General features: G+C 37.3%; 1 protein-coding gene and 3 long non-coding RNA genes across 5 annotated transcripts; 2 read left to right on the top strand and 2 right to left on the bottom strand.

Annotated features, from left to right (window-relative positions):
* The first annotated feature begins 8,222 nt into the window (after nucleotides 1-8,222).
* LOC105395621 lies at nucleotides 8,223-22,101 on the top strand. The gene is made up of 7 exons (XM_011567577.3): nucleotides 8,223-8,944; nucleotides 11,764-11,859; nucleotides 12,293-12,491; nucleotides 12,719-12,821; nucleotides 20,665-20,766; nucleotides 21,481-21,633; nucleotides 21,929-22,101. The coding sequence occupies exons 1-7, from the start codon at nucleotides 8,416-8,418 to the stop codon at nucleotides 21,986-21,988; spliced, it is 1,242 nt and encodes a 413-aa protein (XP_011565879.3). The 5' UTR covers nucleotides 8,223-8,415; the 3' UTR covers nucleotides 21,989-22,101.
* Nucleotides 13,382-14,978, bottom strand: LOC125490809. 2 transcript variants are annotated; one of them, XR_007267923.1, is made up of 3 exons: nucleotides 14,348-14,978; nucleotides 13,838-13,845; nucleotides 13,382-13,797 (listed from the first exon to the last, which is right to left on the bottom strand). It is a non-coding gene; the product is annotated as an uncharacterized LOC125490809 (long non-coding RNA). The 2 variants fall into 2 exon arrangements; XR_007267922.1 differs by lacking the exon at nucleotides 13,382-13,797 and having other exon boundaries at nucleotides 13,816-13,845.
* Nucleotides 15,101-16,829, bottom strand: LOC125490810. Its single transcript, XR_007267924.1, has 3 exons — nucleotides 16,482-16,829; nucleotides 15,972-15,979; nucleotides 15,101-15,931 (listed from the first exon to the last, which is right to left on the bottom strand). It is a non-coding gene; the product is annotated as an uncharacterized LOC125490810 (long non-coding RNA).
* Nucleotides 18,597-19,443, top strand: LOC125490808. The gene is made up of 2 exons (XR_007267921.1): nucleotides 18,597-19,004; nucleotides 19,112-19,443. It is a non-coding gene; the product is annotated as an uncharacterized LOC125490808 (long non-coding RNA).
* Nucleotides 22,102-22,375: the final 274 nt, after the last annotated feature.

The raw sequence follows: 22,375 nt of genomic DNA, 5'->3' as shown, positions 1-22,375 counted from the left end.
CGCTTTGTTATTTCTATTATTCTCCACATTCATGTTCGTAATGATAACGATCTTACGTATACTTAAGTTCAATAATTACAGACAATCCTGCTGGATCCAAATTTTTCCAAATAGCAATCTAGGCAATTTATATCGAAGTGTTGCTATGCTCTGTGACCACTATGAGAAAGGGTACAAGCTTCGGATTTTTTGAAATTAATACAGAATGTAAAACAATTCATCCTTTGAGTGCCGTTTTTTTGCGAATTTTGCAGAAGTACTTAGATTTCCTTCAGTGCTTAAACGAAACGAGTCGAGAACGGCAATGAGAAATAATAAGAAAAGTGTACATTTGCATAATTTCCGTCCAAATATACACGGGCACGTCCCAGTGGGGTCACTCTAGATAGACAAGAAGTAATGATTGAAAACTGTCACGCAATAATAATGGCTAGGTTAAGTGCCAATTTCTCCATAGTCGGTTAGATAACCATCTAACCGACTGGGATTGGTTCATCAATTATACGTCATCTCCATATAACATGACAGATGTCAACCACTAATACCTGGTTATGCTCTAACCGACTATGGAGAAATTGGCACTTAGTACAACGTGATAGAGTCGTGGTTAGCTCAGGGGGGTCGCTCTCTAAACCGACAAATGAACGATCTAGCATTGTCACGCAATCGGCACGCTTAATACAACGAGATATTGTATTTATTCAGTAACAATTTACATTGTATTTGAAATTAAATATTAAATCTTAAAATTAAGCATTCTATATTTAATCAAATACACATTAATATAACAATTAATAAAATAATTAACTATTACATCACATTAAAAATTTAATTAAAATTATAAAATGGAAGTATTCATCATCATCATCAGCCAATAATCATCCACTGCTGGACATAGGCCTCTCCCAAGGAGCGCCACAACACTCGGTCCTCGGCCTTCCTCATCCAACCACTACCCGCCACCCGCCTAAGGTCGTCAGTCCAGCGGGCAGGAGGGCGTCCCACGCTGCGTTTGCCTGTTCGTGGTCTCCACTCGAGAACTCGTCTACCCCAACGGTTATCGGTTCTTCGGCAGATATGACCAGCCCACTGCCACTTCAGCTTGCATATTTTGACAGCTATGTCGGTAAACTTAGTCCTCTGACGGATAACCTCATTTCTGATACGATCCATCAGAGAAACCCCAAGCATAGCTCTCTCCATAGCACGCTGAGCGACTTTAAATCGGTGGACCAGTCCTACCGTCAGTGTCCACGTCTCTGCACCATACGTCATCACTGGCAGGACGCACTGGTTGAAGATAAGATAAGATAAGATAAGATAAGATATTCTTTATTTGCACACAAAAATATGGACACCAATACAAAACTTAATCTAACACATATGTACAAATGGCGGTCTTATCGCTAAAAGCGATTTCTTCCAGACAACCTTTGGGTGGAAGGATATTTAGATGTAAAGGGTAAAGTGTAGCAGGAATAAAGAATATACCATAAATATTTAATATACCAAAACATATTACCTACAATATATTTACATACATAATTTATATACCTAGCATCATAATATATAATATAATAATATTAAAATATATATTAATATATATAAACTACATACCATGTTACTTATATATAATAATAAGCATATTAAAGAGGATATAGTGATCTTCAATCAAGAGCCGAGGAAATGGACTTTTGTCTTCAGGCTCTGAGGAATGGCCGAGGAGAATATGTGACGAAGTTTCCCGTTCTTCGATTCGATTACAGAGTGAACTCCCAACCCCCAACATCGCACCGAAACTTAAATTATCGTAATCTAAAGTGACCCGTCAGTTCAGGGAATTATTCGGAAGGTCCGGTTGCGTTGCTCCATCGACTTATTTGTTCTTCAAATCCCTGACGCGGCGTTACTGTGTTCATTTCGTTTTCTTTTTGGCAGCCCTATTACTTAGCTGTAATCTGACCAAGAAAAAATGTATACAGGATGTTGCAAAAAGGGTATACTAAGCCCAAACCTACATGTGCAGCATGGTACATCTAAGCCCGAAACTGAAATTAGAAATTCAAAATTCGCGAAAAAAAAACATTCTCCATAGTAAACCTGTATAGGTAAGTAGCAAATCAAAATAATAATGAACAGGCGCTTTGCTTGTAAAACCATATAATAGAAGTCGAACTAGGTACCTACTACCTAGTATGCAAATATTCTACATAAATATGTACAGGGAGTTCTAGGTTAAAGTGCAAATCCTAAAGATAGTAACACAACTCGTCATTTTATACAAAGTGTTTTAAAAAGGAAGAAAAAGGGATGACTCTAGGGGTCATATTAAACAACTTTTTTCTAAGATAATGGACAATTTGCCAAAAATAAATATGCTAAGTTACGTTTTTTAATTAAGGAAAATATATTTTTTGTGTTTCTTAGAATCTGTTACAAAGGTCACTTGGCAGTGGGCCTGTAAGTAGTTTACGTAATAATACGCCAAATTCTGTTGGCTAACAAGTATTTTTTTAATCTTTCCCTCCCTCTGTTCCTTTAATTATTTGGTTAACCTTTCGCGTATTTGATGAGAAAGAGACCCGTTTGCTATTATCTTAATTATTTTGGCCCTCTCTGACATAATACCCGGCACACGATCTTTTCATGATGCAAGCATAAGCGATTATGGTAACATGTATGTACGTTAATATAGAGGTTTATGAATATAATACTATTTATACACTATTGTAGAAACCTATGTTATTTTTGCAGTGGGGGAGCAGCTTAATATAGTAGGTAAAATTTTAGGCAAGGGTGATACGAGCAATAGGTACAAGAAACAGGTGAAACGTCATACTGTTGTAACTATTATTTAAGGCTGTCACTAAAGCTGGAAGAAAATCAGAATCTGTCAAATCTAGTGAGGGGGGGTTGAGGTATGCGGGGCGTTCTACGGACAATGACATGAAATTTTAACATAGTACTCGAAAACATAAAAGTGAAGACATGCCACTTTGTTAAAAATATACTAAGTAAGTAATATTGTTTTGTGATACGAAAATATTTATTTTTATTTGAAAGTATTTTTAATATTTAATAATTAATTATATATAAAGTCGTACCCGTGCCGATATTTATACAGGTTGTTGCAAAAAGGGTTTAATACTATGCCGAAACCTACGTGTGCAGCATGTTATTGATGTTATTTCTAAGCCAGGAAATGAAATCAGAATGTAAAAAAATCGCGAAAATATTATCAGAGTTTAATAGTTCAGGGTGTTGTATTAAACTCTGCCCCCGTGTAATAAAAAAAGTATAGTTAGCCGAAAGGGCGTTACTCAGGCGTCACTCTGAAAAACTTTTATCCTACGTAATTTTTTATATTCATGAAAAAAACGCTTCTTCATATAATTTTTTTTTGGTCACGTGACCTTTTAGTTAGACGACCTGTTTTTTTTTGGTGTTTCAAAAGCAGAACAGTAGTTTGCAGAACTCTGCATATACAGGGTGTCACAAAAGGTTACGTAGCTGGCAAAGGGATATGGGGAGGTCACCAGAAAAATAATAACATGTAAGTACCCCCGCAAGGGGGTACATTAGTACAAGGCGAGAGTGTGTATTTTTTTTTTTAAGTACTTATGTGTATTTGGGCTATGATAGAAATAATATTTTTGTTTCTTAAAAACCAAAAAATTTACACCTTGCTGCGCTCTTTTGCTCACTGTAAGTACACCTACAAATATTGCTGTATTAAAAAAAACGGTTTTGTTATAACGATTATAAAAAAAAAGTTATTTTCATGTCAAGGAGTCATTTACCTAATTACGATTTCACTCAACAGCAGGTGAACTGAAAAAATAAGTTCTAGTTCTATCATCACTTTAGATCGCAAACATTGTAACTCCACTTTTCTCGGCGAAAAGTACTCTTTGGTGTCAATAGAAACGTTTTTTGAATTCACATGTTTTCCTCTTTATTCGAAAAAAAAAACTGTACTCCGCATTTTACCATTTGTTTTCCTCTAAACCCCAAACCGTGATTTTTAAACAAGAAAACTTAGTAATTATACCCTTTATTCTCATATAAAACGTGCGATGTAGGCGAACGTGAACGAAAACTATGCAATAAGCCTTTGTTTTTATTACTACTTTAGTAAATTACAATAACATACTCAACAATGTTAATTTTTCTTTTGCAATGTTATGTTGTTAAATTAAGATCTAATATTTTATTAACATGAAGTTACTTTCAACTTTTTTTTGCATCTATGCGTCGAATCACAGCATGACGGCTGCTGCAGCTTCCTGCTGTCCTGTCCTCCAACCAATCCCACCAGTACTGCAGGTTGCGTCGAATACGAGCCATTCTCTTCGACTTGACAAGACAGGTGCTCCCGGAAGGATCATAGATCGCACGGAACCCGTACCGTATAGAGGCAACGGACTCCTTTGCAACAGCCCCCCAGATTCGGAAGTAGCCCATGCACTGCATGGCGAGCACAGCTGAAACACCAGCGCAGTGTCCTTGGCTGTGGCCAAGGGCGCTGCAATAGCTGAGTGGACGCCTTTTTGGCGGACAGCAAATTTATACGTAAGTTCTGTATTATTGTGTATATAATTAAGTATGATTGCTGTCATTGTCAAATAAAGTTTTATCTTTCTTTCTTTCTTTCTTTCAATTTTTTCGTAATGAATCATTGGGATGTCATCCCCGAAGGAGGCTCTCAGCCTACCTCACGACCTGTGTGACATTAGAAAAATGCACTGTGCTAACGCCGTTTGCGAGCTTGATTTGCAGGACCGCGTTGTATGCCAAGTTCCACAGCAGAGGGGTCCAAGACCTACCGCTGTGGAACTCCGCAACTGAACTTCTTCAGTGAAAACAAACCCTCTCTTTTCGCATCCTTAATGTACTTGTTAGACACGTATGACCTCTGTCAATTTTCTGCAGATAAGAAGACAAGTGATGGTGTAGATGGAAGGTTCGCCCTCTAGGGGATAGAGTTGAACGCGGTTACTATTTTTAAGCAAACAGCCAGCGCAACAACTCGCCCGTGGTTCTTATCCTGCTCCGACAGTGAACGAACGCAAAGTATTGTACCCACTATTCGAATCCGCATTTCGGATGCCAAACTGACTGTCCGAAAGGTCGAAACCGTACCACCACAGAGGTATGACTCGTTCGAAGAGCTTATCAGGCTCTTACAGCAATCAGATGTGTCGGTACACTGAAAGATAATCTACAGGCCTGCTTTATTTATTTAGGAGCACTAATGGCCTCCTTTCAGTCATTGAGTCACTGGCACTCAGGCTGCGGTTGAACAGGAAGATAGACTGTCTAAACAAATCATTTTTAGGCTAGTTAAAAAAAACTTTAGGTGGGTAGTATGCCAACTAGAACTACAAATAAAACAGTATTTTTGTCTCCTCTAAAATTTGGTCACGAGGAGTTACGATGATTACGATCTAAGGTGACGCTGACGATATTTTATACAAGGTATTGAAAAAAGGGTATAAAGCTTAGCCAAAAGTGGATTTAGGTGCCATTCTGATCCACTTTTCTTCTACAATTTTGAAAATTCACGTAACAAAACCTTTTACATAGAAACTTATTCGATCACGTGACTTTTTACTATAGAGACCGAATTTATTTTTCGAGAATTTCCAAAACTTGGAGAACAAAAGTTGTTCAGAATAACCCCTGAGTCAAACCCTTTCGGCACAGTATACCCTTTTTGCAACATCCTGTATAGGTAATATCAGGTTTATAAAAGACCTGGGCCTGTAGAGTGAGACTCGGCATGGGGAGTCATAATTTATAGATCTTTTAGGTTGCAGTGGCGAATGGGCACTGGTAGCCCTGCCCTTTTCTATAACTATAACTATAGGTAATTTTATGGCAATTTAAAAATGGTATAACATTTATCTATTTGAAAAAATCATTAAAAATATACATTACCTATCACCCTAATTTAAAAAAAAAATTCAGCCCTTACTTTAAACTTATAACACCCCTCTATTTCCTTCAGGGGTTAAAAAACCTGTGTATTTAATATTTTCTTATGAGTTTTTTTTTTTAAACTAGGCTCTTACATAGTTGTACATAATATTATGCGGTATTTTATTCCACTTGTAACGCATAAAATTCATTGCTACAGTAAACATTTCATTTTTTTCATGGCGAGATACAGTCGCACTTAACCGCTTTTTTGCAAAGCTTGTTAAATAGATTTAAAAAATTATGTAAATTTTAGATCTTCAATTTTTAAAAATACTTACTTATTTTTAACAACCTGTAGTGTACAGACTACCACATCTTAAAATATATATATTTTTAATTAACTACGGTTTTTGGTTTCAAATAAAACAAATTATGAACTTACTTTTCAACACCCTGTATATTGTGTAGCTTACCTACCATACACAACCGTTAAAATAAAATAAATTACCCCTCAGAATATAAACAGGCTCGCACTTTGGCATACTGCATTGACCGTATAGTTCTTATTCGGAGAATCTAATAAGTGTCATTATGTGCAATGTTTACCTTTATCTATGCATCTGTAACTCTATAGTAAAAAATGTAAACAAATCGAAAAGGCGAAATGTTTTCTAAGAATTTTCGGCTTTTCTGCATCTAAAATGATTAGAAAATTAACTTTCCATAGCAAATGCATATGTATTATAATACTTGTAGTCATAATTTGTTGATTTAATCAGTTTTTGTGAAATATTTGATAAAAAATAAAATGGCGTGGGTATCGCTCCTAACAGGCCGCCACCAGGGCGACGACTGAAGAAATCTGAAATCTGTCACGGTGTCATCATTTTTAAACCGGAATTTATTAGTTTTTTGCAAAAAAAGTTGACTTCTGGTCCATTAAATCCAACTCTTTAAGGTAACTTTGTTAAGAATTTAATTACCTACACATACATATAAGATTCCATGAAAATGGGCCCTCTGATTTCGAGGGTTTTTTCATAATAAGTCAAAAAATGGCAAAAGACATGGTGTGTTTGCATTTTTTTTTAACATACTTATTATAATCCTGCACCAATTTATAAGCAACTAACATGTTCAGTATACCCTCTGCTACAAAATATATTTTTATCAATGTGATAGAAGCCACCGTTTTTCCAATCTAATCAAGTATATCAAGCCGACTTTAGCATTTTAGCTTTAGGGATCCCCTTAATATGTGGCCCGGAGACGCTGTTTTCATCCGAAATGACCACTAGTGCTTTCCCTATCTTGAGCCGCCTCCTTAGCGAAGAATGTCTGTAGCCCTAAGCTCCACAGGGTAGTAACAGGACTATAAGTAAGTAGTAAGTAAGTACTAGTGCTTTCGCTGGGCACAATAGTCGTTCCTTCGAGATTCAAGAGGTTAAAAACTTTTAAAAGTGCATCCTTAAATTCACAGTCCAGGCTCCGGATCCATGGCTGTTCTTTGCTCAAGTTTTTTGCTTACTTTTAATAACAATTCCTATTTCAAATGCTTGGTTTTCTTTCGCTGTGAATTTATTATTCTCTTTAAGAGAAGTTAGGTTTGTTTCTTGGAAGAGTGAATTATAGTTCTATATCTGGATTGTGGGTTGCGTAATCTAGATTATCTGCATAAATTAATATGATATATAATAATGTACCCTTTAATTTTATTAAAGTAATATCTTTAGACCAAAGGATGATTTTAAACGGCTGTTAGTATTAATTTTATTATTCGTTATAGCTATAGTAGTGAGTTATAAATAACTGAGTATGACACAACTGTTTTATTTATATTATGTTATAATTACAGCAAACTTAGCATACCCTTATTTTTCAATAGGGGTGAAAAGAAAATAAACAAGGCAAATTGATACCATTTCTGGAGGTGTGTCTGATGTTTATTAATGTGATATTTTTCTTTACCCGTCCAATCAAATATATCAAAAGGATGTCACATGGATAATTAATTGATGGTATCAGAAGCATATGCCATTTCTCACCTATATTTAGGGATTTCCGTAAAAATATGACTGTGATTGACACGTACAGTTCAAAGGAAAACAATTAAAAATAATGTATTTCTTTACTTAACAGAATATTCATAACTTATATCATAAATATATATTAATATTGTCTTTAAACTTTAATGATATTTACTATTGTATCTTTTAATTTTAATTTTATAAATGTAAATGTATAATTAGGATATGATATGGGCTTTTTACACCTGAAATAAAGATAAATCAAGGGGCAAGTGGACGCTTACCTTAAAGCGTATTTACCTAGGTACATAAATTAAAATTCTGTTTCTTTTTGTCTAAGTGGTGATACAATTAATAGGAAACTAATATTTTAAAAATTAGCCACCTTTCAACCCACCAGTACCAGTTACAACTAGAGGTCTTACTTCCACTCTGGTTCTCCATTCATTTCGTTCTACTACGCAGCATGGATGAGACATTACAATGCCTCAACCGAGTGTTGTCGTTCGTTGGCATTTCCATCTTTGCCAAAAACAACTGGGACAGCCCCTTCTACCGGGTCATACAGATTTTCAACCTTATCATCGCCATCATCACATTTATTCTCACAACCGGCTGCATCATTAACAGTTTCTCTGATCTCCCTGCTCTCATTGAAAGCATTTGCATCTGGACCACTGGTGTCATCCTCTCTATCTCTATCACCATTTGCTGGGTCTTCCGCAAAAGGTTTAGACTTTTTGTTCTCGAAATGGGTTTTAGGGACACTATCTTGGATGTCCCTTTGATCCATTACGTCATGGGGTTGGAGAGTGGTGGTGAACTTCTGATGGAGTTGAAAGAGTTGGTGGTGGATTCTAGGGAGAGATTGCTGAGGTTTGTGAGGATCCTGTTGAAGTGTTACGTGTCGTCTGTGTTTGTGACGGCGAGCTTGTATATTGTGGGTGCCATTTATCGCATGCTGGTCAGGGAAGATCAGTCTTTGAGGATTCTGGGTAAGTGTTTGGCTACTTTTATTATTCATTGTTATGTTTGCATAGCAAAATTATTATCAAAATGGAATGTTTAATGCTTATATTTTATGCTTATGTAATTGCTATACAGTAAATGTACACACGGCAACATCAAATGGTCGGCAGGGCACACTAACGTAGTGTATGTGTGCACACTAACGTTGTCTATGTGTGCATAAACGCAGAAATCGGTTTACACACCAGTAACAAACCACACACACACACACACACAACAGCACAAACGAGTTTGCGCGTAGGCAAACGCCCGTATACCAGCTGTGACATAAAAATATCAACCGGTAGTGTTAGTGAAATAGTTATAAAATTGATGTGAAGCAAAATTTCACTACCTGTGTCTATACATTTTGTAGCTCATTGGTAGAATGTTAGACTAATGAAACATAGGTCGTGAGTTCGAGTCCACGGATGGTTATTTTTATTAAACTTAATTCAAATTTTGCGTTCATTTAAACGCTGTTGAGTATAAAATTAATATATTTGAAACTGACAAATGACTACAAGCTGCATAGCTGTCGACTATTTCTCTTCGCCAAAAATATATGATTCGTTCTTCATTTGAGAATTAAAACCATTCTACCCTCATACAATATGAATAAACGAAATTTGTTTTTAGTTTTAGTGACAATTCACCTCTGCGTCTGCAAAGTGATTCACTTTGTGATTTGTCAATTTAATTAATTACTCTTCGCAGTCAGTATGGAAAGTCACTTAACCATGTTCAAAAAGGCGGAGATAATCGTATTTATATGAACAAAACATTACAATTAGTGAAATCGCAAGACGTTTAACGGTAAGTAACATAGAATTGTAAATATTTTATTTGACTGTTAGAATATTTGTATAAGCTAAGTATTTGTTTTTTTTTGTTTGCAGAGGAGAACTGTTCAATTATGGGTTCACCGATACGCAGATTCGGGACATGTAGACAGTAGTCGTCTATACGGATGCATCACCACGCCATCGAGATATCGTAGCTGCACATCTGTTATATCTGTTATAATTTTATTATATATACCTAAAAGTACTAGATTAATTTGTCGATAATATTACTTACCTGATATTAAGTTAACTTACGATGTCAAGTCCGGTTATCTACCTACTTACCGTCCTCACTGTTTCAAAGTCAAAATTATTACTGCATCTTTGTGTTCTCTGACTTACTGTTGTTCAGATCAGATATGATAATGTGTACCTCACCTTATATAAACATAGATATGTAAGTACCTAAAGTATTAATAATTGCCTATTTTATTGTATTAAGAGAGTGCTATGTCCGCCATCAAACTGCTGCGCAGTTTGGCAGACCTAAATTGTAATTACCGATTAAGAAAAATATATGAATAAACTTTATAAAAAAAAAACATAGCGCTGATCCGTTCTGCAGCACCCGTTCTACGGCCACAACACATAATCTATCCCTACAAACCGTACGGGTTCACTTGCGTGCTGCTGGGTTGCGGTGTCGGAAGCCGACGAAGAAAATTGCTCTAACCGATCAGATCCGACGATGTCGAAACAGAGTGCGTTTTGCGACTGACTATTTTAAACTTTGATTGGTGCAACAATGTGGTGATATTTAGTGATGAAAAGTCCTTTAAGTCAGACAAGGATGGACGTAAGACATTATGGCGAAAAAGTGGTGAAAATTATAATTATTGGGGTTAGCTCAGTAATTTTTATTTTTCCATTTGTATAAGATTTTAGTTATTTTGTTGAAGACTTATTATTATTTACAATTATGGGTAAGCCAATGTGTTAATGATGTTATTGTTACTGAGGTTGGAATAAGTTATCTTATTTCTAGCTAATTAACATGTTGATTCATATAACTAATGACTTGCCTATTTACTTTAGTAAAACAGCCAGTCCATCCTTTTCTGATGTTTATTATGATTTAAAACTGCTAATTGAAAATGTTCCTTATTAATATGTATAAACTACAACTATGTTTTAAAACGAAAAACAACTAAAACGTAACATCCTTAATGTTTATGTTACGGCAAGAATAAATTTGGTAATTTTAACACTTAATAACTTGTTTCATTTACTTTCTGTGTTGCTTTTATTCGTATATACTACAATACTATTATTAACCATCTTAAAAATAAATTAAATCTATAAAAAAAAAACAAAAAAGGAATATTGTAAAGTTCAGTGGGATTTGAACCACCATATCGATTATTGTAAGTCTTGTATCATACCAACTGAGCCATTCAATCTATTACAATGCCTTGCAAAATTTTGCTTCATATCATAAAATCAATGAATCATTGTCACTGGCACAACTACATGCTTACAATATCCGTGTGTGGGTTGCCCAGAACTAAATAATTACGTCGACGTCGCTGACACACACATACACTACCTACGTTAGTGTGCCCTGCCAACCATTTAACGTTGCCGTGTGTACTTTACTCGTTGCAGTATTCAATTGCGTATTTTAAATTAAATTATAAAATAATAATTTGTGTATAATTCGATAACCTCATCACATTCCCAGTGACAACGTCAGAAATACTCCAACCCCCTATTTGTATAATGAAGACTCAAATTAGTTCCGTTTTAAACCCGGCTTTAGAATATTGACTGTATGAAATCTCTGGATTATAACCGGTTCTAAACCAGATCTATCTTAAGTCTACGTTTTATAATTATAAGAAGAACAGTGATTACGATTGTAAATCCCCACAAGGGCAGTCCTACGCGACAGTTCCTAAAAGCCGCGAACACTATTTTGCAGTTTTACATAAATCGTTGGCCCATAAATATAAATGTTTCAGCGTTTGAAATGTGGTTCCCCTGGAGTCTGGAGGACATGCGGGTGTATGCGGCCTCGTTTATTTTTCATGCATACGCCGGCCTCATCTGCTGCAGTGGTAAGCCGGTATTCCTGAAAGACAACGGGAATTTTGAAAATACTCGATGCAGCGTGTTTTACATGATATTTTGTGTCGATGCTTTTTGTTTTGAGGTGGATTTTGTTTGAAGTTTTACTGAACATGTTAGGTACCTGCCTAACATGTTCTAAGTTATTTTATTATTAAGAGAAAGTTATAATAGCAACGATCTTAGATACATAGGTGAGCTGGTCGCAATGACACGTAGTTTAGGACTTCTATGGTACACCCGTCGTCGTACGCAAGTCTGCGTTGTTCTATGCTTCTGTTAGATAGATAAAATTCACTTTTGAAACATAAAAGTGAATTTACAGTGCTTCAAATAAATATCGCTAATTTCACATTGTTGTAACTTTAAACTTTTTTCCAACACCTATAAATATTTTTCTACAATTCTTCCCTGTATTTATAGGTTATCCAGGATTCCAAATAACGATCATTCTGCTAGTCGGACAGAGTATCAGGCAGCTGCGGATCCTGACTTTCGTCATCAGCCACCAGGACGAGCTGGTCAAGGAAATTACCAACATGAGAGAGGGGGAAAGCCTTTGGCAGCTGTACTGCACGGATATCTTGTCACAGTGCATCAAGCATTATATTACTTTGAAAACGTATGTGATTTTAAAAGTATAACACCTGAGCCTCTAGTAGTATACCTACAGGTTTCACTTTTTACGAAAACGAAAAGAAGTTTTGGTTTTCTTCTGTCATCTGCATACACTATCTGTCAAAAGCTGCATGATAGTTTCCGCTAAAGGCGCCACTATGCGCGAAAACGTAATCTTTTAATAATCTATGAACATAATATTCCATGTAAATATCTTTTCTCCATCAACAGATTCAACAACCGAGTGAACGTGATCTTCCGTCCGTTCTACCTGACGCTCATTCTGGTGGCCACGCTGCTGGTGTGTGGGTGCTCCACTAAGATCGCCATTTCTGTGAGTGTACATGAGAAACACATGAAGGGTACAGGACCTCTAGTACAGGATTAGCTATTTTTGAAAACGAAAAAAGTTTACGTTTTCTCCTGTCAACTGCATACATTATCTGTAAAAAGTTTCATGATAGTTTCCGCAAGAGGCGCCACTTAGTACCTATGGGAGATAAAGTAAACTTTAATAGTTTTCGCAAAGTAAGAGCTGTCGAAACTGAAGGCAAAAATTGTAATTTTGGTGCTGTTAAAATTTTAAATTCTTTGTTTAAAATTCGAGAAGTGTATCCGTCAATCTCATTTTTGTCTAAAACAAAATATAGTTTGAAAGTGTGCCTTCAGACTCGGTATTAATGAGCCCCTTTTTTCCTGTACCCTTCACATGATACCTAAGGCGGGCCCCTAGCTAGACGATCAATAAAATTATATTGGGCAGTTTTAAAAATTGTGCAATATAATTCATTGTCTAGGGTTTATATTGAAGATTGCGCAAACATCATTTGGATTCAAAACGCAATTCAATTTTATTGCACAGTAAATATATTGCACAATGTTACTGTAGGTTGTCGCGCTTGTGAAAAATGGCTAGCTAACGGAGAGGTAGAAATGAGAGCCAGGGTTCAGCTTGACACAAATTTATTTAAAGGTCAACGTGGGTTAGGCCTACACTACACGATCAGTCAGTTTTCAGTTGGAACGGATAGGGACTCCCCTGAGTCGAAGAGTATCGGCGTGGAATCCCGATAACGCGACCGGCGTGGAAGTCCTCTTCTCCAGTGCCCAGGTAGGTAGGCAGGCAGGTCACGTGGCCGTTGCGTGCGCGTGGCGTGTAGCTCGGCTGCGCGGCGTGGACAGCAACACGGAGGTAGGGGGTTGCCGAACCAGCACGGAGAGGGCGAGCCGTAGAAGCCACGTAGCAGATCCGTGTAGTCGGTAAACCGTACCGTGGACGTAAGCGTGGACCTTGGAGTAGTAGCGTGGACCTTGGAGTAGTAGCGTGGACCTTGGAGTAGTAGCGTGGACCTTGGACCCTGGAAAAGATGGAAATCCAACGCATCAGTACACCGTTATCGTCTAGGTTCCACATACCGTCATCAAGACCTACAGCAAAGTACCTAATCTAACTTGATTGAGGCGGCAGTGGAAACCAGAACGGAATACCTAACATTAATTTAAGAAAGACTAGAAATTATTACAAAAGGCCGAAAGCGGTAGACTAGCTGCAGCATAATTTTGATAAAAAGTACTTTAATGCATTTAAGCAAGCTAGCGTATTTAAAATAAAAGAAATATAAAATAAAAGAAACAGGAAAGCTGATGAAACATCAAAATGATAATGCGTAATTGCATATCCGCCATCTTGGCTATTATAAGTGCGCAGTTAGTTAAGCTAGCTAACGCGTAAGCAGGCGAATAGAATAAAATGGAAGCTACGTTAAACAAATTTAAATTAACACTTTTAAAATACAGTAGTACACGTTTAAAACACAAATAGGTTCCTAAAATGAGCTAAGCAAGTCTGATCACACTTACCCGATATTGGGGAAGACACGCACAAGGTACCACTGGTAAAGTCTAGGTCATTCGACACTTTAGAGCGGGCTAGGCACCTAGAGGACTGCCGTGAGGTAGGGTCACGCGCAGTCGATGCCGTAGCCCGTGGCCGAATGATCGAGAGCCAGTGGTCACCGAGTGGGGCTGCCGCGATAGTGGGGACACGAACAAAAGACCGCTTCGCTGGCTAGGGATGGGAACGCGTCGATAATTTGAAGAATTATCGACGCGAAGATTAAGTTATCGATAAAGTCGATACTTTAAAAGGGAATTTACAATTAAATTATTAAGTTAATTACTATGATGTAAGTTATTTATTTGGAAGAAATAAATAACGTTACATTACCCCCCTTTCTGCCCAAGGATTTTGACCTCCTGAAAGTCAAAATCCGCAGCTTAACTAATACTTCTTTATAACTAAAAGAAACTACATACACATTCATACTTCTCTTGCAAAAATCTTTCATACTTTTAATCATAATAGGCCTTATCATAGATTTAGAGAATAATAAGGCCACCTTTCATTCAAAGAGGCAGCAAATATAATAATTTGCTAACTCAAGCAGAATCATTATTCATGAAGAAAATATTCTAAAGTGAGGGTACAATTATAAAAAAAAAGTTAACGATTTTAAGTCAATAAATTTAAAACAAGGGATATAGGGTAGATGTCAATTATTTTAAATAGTTCATTAAAAAATTTATCCTATCCGAAAGTCTAATAAACCTAAAGCGAACAGCGTCATTTTTAACACTACTGTGTGATCAGATCTACTTAACTCATTGATTCCGTTCTGTTACAAAATCAATTAAAGTAGACAGTTTTTTCTCAAGTACACAGTAAATTACATAAGCAAACATAAAAGATGCAGCTGAAAACAAAAATGCAACTATTGTACTGTGTTAAACAACAATGAAATTTAAAGGAAACAATCAAATAAATATTTTTAAAAGTAAAATATTACCGATATCAAAAGTTTAGAATTAACTACAGCACTAGAAACACAGTACCACAGTTACGAGGTGTAGCGGGAATAAAATAAATTGACGAAAAGAAGTCTTTACAAGTTGCACGCACACAAAACAAGCTACGTTACCAACCAAAAAATGACTGACCGTTAGAACCACGTGGAGGGCGCCAGTGTCGCGCTTATGATAAATGGCTAGCTAAGAGGGGAGATAGAAATGAGAAGCCAGGGTTCAGCTTGACACAAATTTATTTATAGGTCAACGTGGGTTAGGCCTACACTACACGATCAGTCAGTTTTCAGTTGGTACGGATAGGGACTCCCCTGAGTCGAAGAGTATCGGCGTGGAATCCCGATAACGCGACCGGCGTGGAAGTCCTCTTCTCCAGTGCCCAGGTAGGTAGGCAGGCAGGTCACGTGGCCGTTGCGTGCGCGTGGCGTGTAGCTCGGCTGCGCGGCGTGGACAGCAACACGGAGGTAGGGGGTTGCCGAACCAGCACGGAGAGGGCGAGCCGTAGAAGCCACGTAGCAGATCCGTGTAGTCGGTAAACCGTACCGTGGACGTAAGCGTGGACCTTGGAGTAGTAGCGTGGACCTTGGAGTAGTAGCGTGGACCTTGGAGTAGTAGCGTGGACCTTGGACCCTGGAAAAGATGGAAATCCAACGCATCAGTACACCGTTATCGTCTAGGTTCCACATACCGTCATCAAGACCTACAGCAAAGTACCTAATCTAACTTGATTGAGGCGGCAGTGGAAACCAGAACGGAATACCTAACATTAATTTAAGAAAGACTAGAAATTATTACAAAAGGCCGAAAGCGGTAGACTAGCTGCAGCATAATTTTGATAAAAAGTACTTTAATGCATTTAAGCAAGCTAGCGTATTTAAAATAAAAGAAATATAAAATAAAAGAAACAGGAAAGCTGATGAAACATCAAAATGATAATGCGTAATTGCATATCCGCCATCTTGGCTATTATAAGTGCGCAGTTAGTTAAGCTAGCTAACGCGTAAGCAGGCGAATAGAATAAAATGGAAGCTACGTTAAACAAATTTAAATTAACACTTTTAAAATACAGTAGTACACGTTTAAAACACAAATAGGTTCCTAAAATGAGCTAAGCAAGTCTGATCACACTTACCCGATATTGGGGAAGACACGCACAAGGTACCACTGGTAAAGTCTAGGTCATTCGACACTTTAGAGCGGGCTAGGCACCTAGAGGACTGCCGTGAGGTAGGGTCACGCGCAGTCGATGCCGTAGCCCGTGGCCGAATGATCGAGAGCCAGTGGTCACCGAGTGGGGCTGCCGCGATAGTGGGGACACGAACAAAAGACCGCTTCGCTGGCTAGGGATGGGAACGCGTCGATAATTTGAAGAATTATCGACGCGAAGATTAAGTTATCGATAAAGTCGATACTTTAAAAGGGAATTTACAATTAAATTATTAAGTTAATTACTATGATGTAAGTTATTTATTTGGAAGAAATAAATAACGTTACAAGGTCTAGGGTCCGCCTAATATTCTGGGCTTGCTTTACAATGTCAGGATAATAGCTACCTGTGGGATAAAAGACATGCTGTCACTGTCTTAAACATAATGTACAGACACTAAGGGTCAATTTATACTAGTACAGAGTCGAAGCGCATCGAAGCGTCTATTCAATACTGAACATTACAAATACAACATTAACTCCACAGCATAACGCACACATTGCTACTGAGATTTTAAAAAGTCGCGCACATTCTTCGCGATTCGCGCGTCTACGCGTGACCAACGCAACCAACCATTCGTGCGGCTTTGCTTTAGTTGTAAAGAATTTGACGCTTCGCTGCGCTTCGACTCTGCCCCAGTATAAATTGACCCTAAGTTGCAAAGAGATTTTGACGTTTTGATTGACACAATGCATGTTATGACCCTTAATATGAATATGGTCATTACATTTTTTTAATCTACCTTAGTATAAACTTAACGACAAAAGCCAATCCCAGTAAGGCATTCCATACTTTTATTCTCATTAACATGAATTCACAGGTATGAAACCGTCACTAAAGATAGGTATTTTGATCATGAATTTAGTTCAATGCACCACCTTGCATCTCATTTCAAAAACTGCTGCAAATCTGACTTCCAGAACTCTGCTTGAACTATATTCAGACAGTAATACTGAAATTTGTTACCTCGAACGGTCGTTTCGCCAAAATTATAGAGGTCAGAGTTGTGTCGACCCTAGTAACAGTTGAAATATGGTAAACGGTAACTTGGGTAGTGCCTAGGAGAGGTAACACTGACGGAAGGGATAAATAATAGTTCTGTTAAACCTACAACATGTAATAGAAACTTACAAGGGAAATAATACTGGGCCTAAGCGATTTTTTACCGACTTCGTAAAAGGAATATTGTTCTCAATTCGTCTGTATGTTTTTTTTAGTCTCGCACTAGGTGCAACTTATTTTCTGATCGATATAAGTATATAAGTATAATATTAAGACGGAAGTATAAATGAATGTTCAACCAAGAAAATTACAATGTGATTCAATGTAACTGTAACTAATTGCATCCAATTGTTAATAGCTGATACTGAGTCTAATCAGAGCTGTTTTGCTGAACGACACTCAATTCTCAGGATACAGATGCAGGGTTCAAATCCCAACCGTGACACGTTTCAAAGACTTCTTTGGAATATAATATGTGCCTATCTATAAAGCTTTACGCTCTTACGCAGAAGGAAAATTCGTGAGGAAATCTATACATTTTAGATAAAGACCAAGGAACAACCATTCCCGAGTGGTTGGGCTACTGGGGTGGTTTAGACCTTACGTTATGCTCCAAGGTTCCATTCGAGTGAGCCAGGTGCAGGCACTTACATCACCACATAGAGCATAATCATACTAGAATTCAAACTTCACTGGTGACCATTAAAATGCCTGTTCTCACATAATTTGTGCCGATTTTCTACCACGCGTCTTTCATATGGAGTTCGAGTATTTGAGAGACATGGGATGGCTACTCATGTTAAATCTAAAACTCTGTATACTCTCACGAGCAATGAAAAAGTTCCACTTATAAATGCTGACACAAAATTACAGTATTTTATTTTTCAATATTTAGGTATATTTTTGGTTGGTAAGTAATAGTCTTTTCCGTTCAGGAGAAAATTGGTGCTATTATCACTGGAACTCTTTCATTGTTCGCGAGTGTCAACGAAACGAACGGGTTTCGTTGACCTTCGTTGCTGCAATCTGCCCTGAGCGTCTAGTACGGGCTTGCAATATATGTCAACGTTGATAGAAATCGTAAGCACGCCAAACTATTAGTTTCCAAGTTAATTGGTAGTATGAGTTACATTTTTTTATTATAGTTCATGCGATATCGTTTATGCTACAACTCGATTGTGCGAACTTCACTCTAGATACTTTACCTCTTTCTAGCGCTTGTAAAAAGAAAGGGCAAACACACATGTCATTTTGGCGTCTTGATTTTCGTATATTATATGTCAATGACTCTAACCAAAATATATATGTCAATCAATGTCAATGACTCTAACAAAAACAAACTGAAATTTGGTTTACAAGCTTTTATTTATAAAAATTATAAAATTAAGAATGATCCTCACAAGTGCATCGCAATTCGAAGTACCTAATTGTAGATTTTATGGAAAGGTAAGTACCTACCTACCTATATACTTATTATGTTTACGATAACTTAAGGTAAAATTGTAGGAATAAATAATATTTTACTAGACCTAATCTATTCGTACTATTTACAGGAATGGGGACCTAAACAAGCCTGCCGATGGACCCCACGGCAGGTTAACTGCCATAAATAAATGTCCGTACATGGTGTAGAATCTCCTACGACCTATTCTGCACATGTGGGGAGCCCAAGACGCTCTGTCGTTGGACGAAGCCCAAGATGCCCTGTCGTCGGAAGAAGCCCAATACTTGTTGCCCCACTGAGACCAAGGCAGAGTCCTAGGACAACCCGTCGACGCGTGATTCGTCCGAGGCAATCAACGCCGCGACGCTATCGTCCTCTCGTGGGGATTTAGGCCATTTATGTAATGGATAACTATATAAGTAATAAATGATTATTTTTAAACATTTATTTTTCATTTCTAAGGGTGCTTACGTAAAGAATCGGGTTCCCTGTATCTACCCGTACCGGTAACTTGATTAGGTATCGCTCACTGAGAAATTTAAAACCGTGAAATGCTCTAGCGCACTCGCTGAAAGATAAACAGCAGGTTACCGGTACGGGTAGATACAGGTAACCAGTATCTCTATGTAAGCACCCTAATGGTGATATACATTGGTTCAGTGCCTGGACGCAGTAAGGCAGATTTCACGACACAGTCGCATTGGACTTGGTTGAAAATAGCGTCCAAGTGGGATCAGTACCAACATAGTACTCTACTGGGTCCAGTCACTGAACCAATATAAACTATCTCTAATAACAAGCACTATTCCTGCCATCATTACTCCGCATTCTTAAGTTTGTGTTAGTTCCTAGTGGTTAATAGGGTTTCCTCAGCCTCTGCAGCCATTCGCCACGCAAAATATGATCGCTGATAGTCACAAATTAAATTCTAACTAGATCCTAACCAACAACAAAAACGCTTCTCACCTACAAATTTTCAGTGAGAGCAACAACTATGAAAGTTTTCGAATTCGTTGAAGCTGACTACCTAAGATCTGTCAAACATGTAACTCGTACTACCAAAAAGCTATAATTTACACGTAAACTTATTTCGTTTTTTAAAACTACGATTTGAAATAACTCATACTACCAATTTTAGTTTATGATAGTTTCCGCTAGAGGCGCTGCTTGTAAATGTATGGAAGAAAACTGAAACTATAAACGTTGTGTCAACTATCAACAACCTATACTAGACGTACTGTATTATGTATGATAAATATCCATTGTTGGGCGTTCGTTGGGCGTTCGTTGGCCGTTCGTTGGGCCTTTCTGTACGCAGCTTTTCGATCGAGTTGTGAAGGTGTTGGTAGTACCCCTCCACATCTGAGACAGTTCGACCGTTCGTTCATTCCTTTCTCTCTCCTAAAGGCTGTTTGATCTAAGTAAGAACGGAACGGCTGGAGACATTCTATTTTACAGTTGAAAAGTCTGGCTGTAAGAGTGTGCGTTAATGTTATGTTTCTGTGCTAAAAATTACTAAGTTTTTGTATCCTTCAGTTACCTATATAAATTTTCAAAATTTCAATGCTACTTCAAAATTACTATGTATGTTGTTTATCTCATTTAGTATGTACAAGGTGGACCAAAAAAACCATTATCCATTAAATATGTGTTCATTTGCAGAACAAGTTTGCGCTGGAGGTGATCAAATACTACGTGCACGAGTTTTGCTTCATCATCGTCGTGCTGATGTTCTGTCTCCTCGGGCAGCAGCTGCAAGACGAGGTATAACTCCATCATCATCATCATCAATTTCTTCATCATCTTCTTCTTATTCATTGTGATCATCATCATAATCATTAATTTCTTCGTTAGGATCGTTGTTACGTTAATTAAGCAGTTTAAGTACAATAATACCACGTGCTCTTACGGTGATGGAAAACATCGTGAGTAAACCTGCACATCTAGATTCTAGATGTGTATCCTAAGTGAATTGTACTTATTCCAAAAACGGCGATATGGTTCGCAACCTATCACGTGAGTACAAATGTGCTGCGAAAAGTGGGTGTCTCGCTTGTGAGCCACCTCCGACTGCCCCTTCGGGGATTACAGTCGTCATCTTCCTTATTAAGATCATCATCAGCATCAGCTCTTAATCGTGAAATGCTGGTTATAACCTTACACTCCATCCACACGGTCTTTCTGATCCAACTACTAGTGTGGGCTCCCATGCTGAGGGCCCCAGCGGCAAAACAATTATCTACGAAATTAGGTATACCATTTATATCAAAATTATTACAAATGTATCCAAACCTATCGGCGATGCGGCGCTGTTATTTGCATTTGTTTCAATTTATAAGAGTTAATCTACATATAGATAAAGGTGCCATGTCACTGGGTCAGCAAAGAGATAATACAGCATGGAATTTTACCACTGATGTGCTTGCAATTATAACCATCCTTTATCCTAAGCCCATACATTATGTTTATTTGTTTCAGTGTGAAAAACTCGAAGGTTCTATTTTACAAAAGTGGTACATTTACAATGCTAAACATACAAAACATTTGCGCATTTTCAAAATGGCAGCGAGTCAGAGAATGCCGATTCATATTTTTGGAACTATCACCCTGTCATTGCCTACTTTTACTTGGGTAAGAGTTGGAAATAGTTATGTATGTACTTATATCAATACTAGCTGTTAAAAAGTTTTCCCGTGGGAATTCCGGTTGAATAGTAGCCTATGTTCTTTCCCAGGGTCTAGACCGTATGTATACTAAATTTCATTCAAATCCGTTCAGTAGTTTTGGCGTGAAAGAGTAACAGACAGACACAGTTACTTTCGCATTTATAATATTAGTTAGGATTAGGATTTGCAGAATGTTGGTTTATATGTGTTGATTTTATGATAGCTGTATGATATAATATTTGTATTTTCATTTATTTCAGTTTATAAGAACAGGAACCTCGTTTTTCACTCTCATGATGTCATTTATGGAAGAGCAATGAGTAGAAGCATTGGGAATTAAACGATAATTATGAATAATTACTTGTAGAACAAAAATATTATATTTTTAGTTAAATACATAATGCTAATGCTTGTTTGAATTATTTTTAAACGCGTTTACTTTACTTATGAGAAGAATAAAATGTATTGTATTTAAATAGAATTCGTTTCTTCACACCTATTTTAGAATGTCTCGAAAAACTACATTAGTGAGATGAGAACAGGATGAAAATCATTAGCTGTCACTCTCTGAAATAACTGAAATTATGATAATTTTCATCACATCACACAAATTACTAGAGCGGTGGTGGCGTAATGGATAAGGCCTCGGCCTCTCAATCGAGAGGTCGTGGGTTCGAATCCTGGCCTGTACCAATGAAATCTATCAA

The sequence above is a fragment of the Plutella xylostella genome, chromosome 28 (genome assembly GCF_932276165.1).
Source record: "Plutella xylostella chromosome 28, ilPluXylo3.1, whole genome shotgun sequence".
Lineage (NCBI taxonomy): Eukaryota > Metazoa > Arthropoda > Insecta > Lepidoptera > Plutellidae > Plutella > Plutella xylostella.
Note: the sequence above shows the minus strand (reverse complement) of the source record. Positions and strands in the feature narration are given on the sequence as shown.

What these genes read in the sequence shown, in the direction of transcription:
- LOC105395621 (XM_011567577.3), top strand. Translation starts at nt 8,416, where the DNA reads ATGGATGAGACATTACAATGCCTCAACCGAGTGTTGTCGTTCGTTGGC. An exon ending in CGGCCTCATCTGCTGCAGTG is followed by an intron (nt 11,860 to 12,292) that starts GTAAGCCGGTAT and finishes CTGTATTTATAG; the next exon opens with GTTATCCAGGATTCCAAATA. An exon ending in CCACTAAGATCGCCATTTCT is followed by an intron (nt 12,822 to 20,664) that starts GTGAGTGTACAT and finishes GTTCATTTGCAG; the next exon opens with AACAAGTTTGCGCTGGAGGT.